The 4,999-nt window shown below is 32.1% G+C and overlaps 1 protein-coding gene across 1 annotated transcript; it reads right to left on the reverse strand.

The window, feature by feature from the left end:
* Positions 1-2,864: 2,864 nt before the first annotated feature.
* Positions 2,865-4,668, reverse strand: LOC136230015 (mitochondrial import inner membrane translocase subunit TIM10-like). Its single transcript, XM_066018941.1, has 6 exons — positions 4,441-4,668; positions 4,152-4,202; positions 3,952-4,004; positions 3,520-3,558; positions 3,323-3,392; positions 2,865-3,049 (listed from the first exon to the last, which is right to left on the reverse strand). The coding sequence occupies exons 2-6, from the start codon at positions 4,194-4,196 to the stop codon at positions 2,999-3,001; spliced, it is 258 nt and encodes an 85-aa protein (XP_065875013.1). The 5' UTR covers positions 4,197-4,202; positions 4,441-4,668; the 3' UTR covers positions 2,865-2,998.
* Between the last annotated feature and the right edge of the window lie 331 nt (positions 4,669-4,999).

The following is a 4,999-nucleotide window of genomic DNA, read 5'->3' on the forward strand; positions in this document are numbered from 1 at the left end:
ACAGAACACGTTTACAGGTAGATGACCAAACCCATACTTATTATGATTCCCATTCTCAAAAAGATTCAAGCTTGGAAATCAATTTCACATAACAAAAGAAAAAACTAAATCTACCCTAATAAGGGCTTTCTCCTCTAATATTCCCAGGAGGATTATAAAAACAGACAGTTAAACTAGCTTTTTGTTTGACACAAGAAGCTTGAGCACAGCCTAATTCCAGAGACTTTTTCCAGACAACTTGAGTATAAACATCACAATGGTGATTTGGTAAACATGAGTTACTGGTGTGGTTATAGTAAATCTTCTGTTGAACCCAGTTATCAACAACCATTAATGGAGTCACAGCCAGACGACCAGACCATAGTAGTTGGTTTGCACCATACTTGTAGTTGCTGAGATTAGCAAATTGGCAACCCATTTTGTCTCTTTCATATGTGACAAGGCTGCTTGCGACATTGGCTAGCTGTTCACTCCATTTAAGAGGCCCAACGCCTACTGCTGATCTTGCTTGGTTGTGTGCTTTTAGATACTCACTGGCTGTGGATTCTAGGGGCTGTGCCCCTTGGGTTAGGTCTTGGCATATGGCTAAAACTAAAACTAGAAATGGAAGAAGCAATGGGGAGGACATTTTTTTTTTTTTTCTGTTTTGCAAGGGATTGAATGAATTAGAGGTTTGGTTGACAATCAATTTATAGGGGATTGGATGTGGTGTGGACACTCCAACATGTATAGAGTTTGCAACAGGTCAAGATTCTATGGGTCAGAATATACAAGAGTTTATGTAATAGGTGAGAGTACTAATGTAACCGTCCAGTCAGCGGGTATCCAGGATTCGAGGGATGGGTCAAAACTCTATATAATTTTTTTAGACTAACGTTAGTAGCTAAGAGCAAAAATACCCTTAACGTTTTGGGCCAAGAGCAATTTTACCTCTAACGTCTAAAATGGGGCAACTTTACCCCTAATGTTTATAGCCAAGAGCAATTTTACCCCTAACGTTGATAAATTGGATCAATTTCAGACACTATTATAACATACAGTCATTTTTTTATTTTGCACCAATTGCATATTAATTTGTTCTAAAAAAAGATATAATGTTTTTTTGTAATTTAATAATAAAATTGGAGATTAATATTTATAAATTCGGTGAATTTTTTTTTTTTTTTGTCTAATTGGTACAATAGATACTATATTTTTAATGTTTTTTTCTTGTTTTTTTGACATCCCAACATATGTTTGTGATTTGTTACTGATAAAATAACGCATGTGTGAAGTGTAGATGACAAGATTCGTGACCGAGAAGACAGTTTGATGGATTATTTCTCAAATTCACCCAATTTATCAACATTAGAGGTAAAACTGTTTTTAGCTTCCAACATTAGGGATAAAATTGCACAATTTTAGAATTGCTACTGATCCAAAACATTAGAGGTATTTTGCAGCTTAACTTTTTTTTTTTTTTTTTAACTAATTTATTATTATTATTATTATAGGGATGATGGGGGACCCAACATCTGCCACTGGATTTATGTACAAATACCATATTTCCTTATTTGTAAATTGATGTACAACTTCAAATGAGAGAAGAAAATACAAAAATAAATATAATATATTGCATTTTAATAAATCATGGAAAAGCACTGTTCTAAATACACAGAACCCACTACAAAAATAAATAAACAGTGTCAATACAAAATCACCATGACAAAGTAAAAGATTTTTCATAAGAAAAAACCCAATAAATTACATCCATGCCAATTTACCTTTACTCATTTTTATAAAATGACAATTAAATTTTAACGTAAATATTACTCAACTTTATACATTTTAACATTATTGTCATTAAACTTCAATTAACGCTCAAATGACTATTGACGATTTCAAAACAAAAAAATTTATAAGAATTGGTGATATTTTAAACAACTTTAATTCTTCAAAATTTTTTATTTAGAGATCATCCAGGTATTATTTGATTAATTCTTGAATATTTGATCATTAATGGTCCATCAAAAAATGTAATATCGAAAACCTTTTATGTTATATTTAGAATTTTTATAGTCCCATTGTGAAAATGAGTAAAATTCAGTGGCTACGGGTGTAATTTCTCGAGAAAAATCTGAAAGGTTTGTGGTCGAAGAGAATATTGGATTTCTTCAATATCTTCACATACAATCTAATCATATGGGTTCTCAACTTGGTATGGTTTGTAGAATTGAGAACTTCATTCACTAACAATCCAGAGAATACGAACATGAGCTACGAAAAAATATGTATCATTATAGAAAAGTGGATGATGCCATGAATTTAATGGACATTTTTTATATATTATAAAAAAAATTAAACAGTATTATAAATTCTTTTCAATATTTAATTTTCAATTTTATTAAACTCACGTTAGCTTGTTATGAACTGATTAAACTCACGTCAGCTTGTTATGAACTGAAAAATACTGCTTCGTTCCGCATCAAATTCTTTGTTCACAGAATAGTTTTGGAGGGTTAAAAAGTGTTTCGAAAAGTTAACAATAATCTTTACAAAATAGAACTAATAAATCTTTTCTATCATTTCCTTTACTAACTCCCAAAACCCATCATCTAATCAAAGCCTAAAAGCACATGCATCTTCCATGTATGCACAACATTCATTCATTCATTCCAAGTCATTCCAATTTAACCTATTAGTTATTAAGAGTGGATTTAGCCCCAACATGGAAAACAAAACAGAATAATCTTAGGCTTAACATTTTATCAAACGGTGCAATGTCGAACCTGATTTAACAAAAATAAGTTTCTTTTTTCTTAATGTGCAATTTCATCATAATTATTAAAACAAGTTGGGAGCCCATTTTTTGTTCCTGAAACTCATTGCAGAAAATACTTGCATTATATAAATTCTATCACAAATTTAGGAAGAAAGATTACTCATCATCAACTAATTCTAGAGCAAAACTAAATGAGCATTTCTCAACATGCTGTTATGTAGAGAGCAAGCCTTAATTTCACATTGGACGCTGACCAGCACTAAGCATCTGCCCAATTATATTGTTCACCTGAAAAAAACAGACACACAACACAACCTTTATTTAGCTCAAGTGGCCACTGGATATTTAACTTTAATGATAGAGCTCATCCAAGGTTATTTGGTTCGATTTCAGGTCTATCCGAAACTAACAAGTAAATTATCATTCATTATGAATGGGAAAACAAAATCATGACAAGTCTTTCAAATTCAAATAGTAGATAATGGTATCTAATTCCAGTTGCATTTGCATCAATAAGAAAGAAACCACACTTCAAATTTAAAACAAAAGCGTGAAGAGTACCAGAAAATACTTCGAGACACAGCGATCAATGCAACTATTTTCGCCCATATTTAGCTCAGGTTCCTTGTACCTGAAATAGATTAGGTATATAAACCAATGTTTGAATAGAGTGACAAGCAGCTTTTCCCAGAAAAAATGTATATATGATCTTTGCATCACTTATTTTTCATACAGATCTAAGTAAATGAAAGAAGTACCTCTTGTCAACACACTTGTTGAAACAGGTCATAGCAAGCCTGCGTTAACATTAAAAAAGAAAAGAATATTTGAGAGAAAGTAATGAGTGAAATATAAACTCCAAACATAATCCAAATAACCCAAGTTTTTGGGATGAGAGTAAGGGGCACCTATGTTGCACGGAAACTCCTCTTTGTAGAGTTTCTGCATTTCGTGTTCATTTAAGTTTCCGTTTTGAAGACTATATTTTAAAAATAACGTTTTCTGGTGTCCCGTTTCGGTGCAACATAGAGAGGCACAATCCAAAATATAAAGATCATGGAAGAAGGCCAAACAGTATGCACCCTAACACTATTCTAAACAACAATTACTTGAATATAAGATCAAGCCCACTTGTTCAATCAAAGGGAAACTTAAACAACGGTATATGATATCTAAATTAACAGACATACCTGTTAAATAGCTCTACTTTATACTCCATCTCCATTCCTAGCATACTGAAAATCTACAACACCAATAAGATCAAAATAAAGTCATCCCACAAAAAAGTAAGTTCACTGTAAACAACTCTAAAACCCCTAAATAACAATGAGATGCAATTTTAGTTCATCTCCAAAGAGAACCCCCAAAATGGTGAAAGAGAAACACCCACCTGTTCTTTATCCATACCTGCTGGTATATCTGAATTAGCAGCCATCTAAACCTGAAACAGCGAATGCCCAATTAAAGAACACATACAAAGGAAAAATTGCAAAGAATAAATATCAACGCTACAATAATAACACGATAAACTCTGTATTATTGATCCTTGTTAGTTTAATTTGAAAAACAACGATTATCAGTTTAGCATTTGAAACAACAATCAATTCATCTCAAATATTGATAATGTAACTGCCAACAAATACTAATAAATGTTGATACAAAAAAAAAAAATCTCTTGCCTGAACCTGGAACCCTGGCGACGGATCTCAACTGGAACGGCGGCTATGAACCCCTGAATCGACGATGGGAATGGCCGGGCAAAAGGAGTAGCAGATGAATGACTGGCTGAGGCTGGATAATGGAGGAGGTATAGAAGAGGGCAGCAAGGGTTGGGTTAGAAAGGCAGAACAGGAGGAAAGGTTAGGTTAGGTTAGGGAATAGCGGCGGAGGATAAAATTGGAAGAAAAGGTTTTGAATTTGATTGGATAGAGGTTTTATAGAGGTTTTTCTAGGTTAGGACTCCTCAGTTTTTTTTTTTCTTTTTGAAATGGTTTATAATATTTATTGTGTTATTGATATATTTAAAAAATATATATATATATAATTGTTTCAATTTATCAATAAACTCGTTTGGAAAGTCCGATATAATAGTTAAATACACATAACTAAAATTGATCTTGTTTAAAAACGTTGGAGTTAAATTTACATAATTTCATATATATTAAAATTAAATCTTCACTTTGCTTGAAATGTTAAAGTTAAATTTGACCATTATTACTAAAAAAAAATATTAACCAT

The sequence above is a fragment of the Euphorbia lathyris genome, chromosome 5 (assembly GCF_963576675.1).
Source record: "Euphorbia lathyris chromosome 5, ddEupLath1.1, whole genome shotgun sequence".
NCBI classification, from domain to species: domain Eukaryota; kingdom Viridiplantae; phylum Streptophyta; class Magnoliopsida; order Malpighiales; family Euphorbiaceae; genus Euphorbia; species Euphorbia lathyris.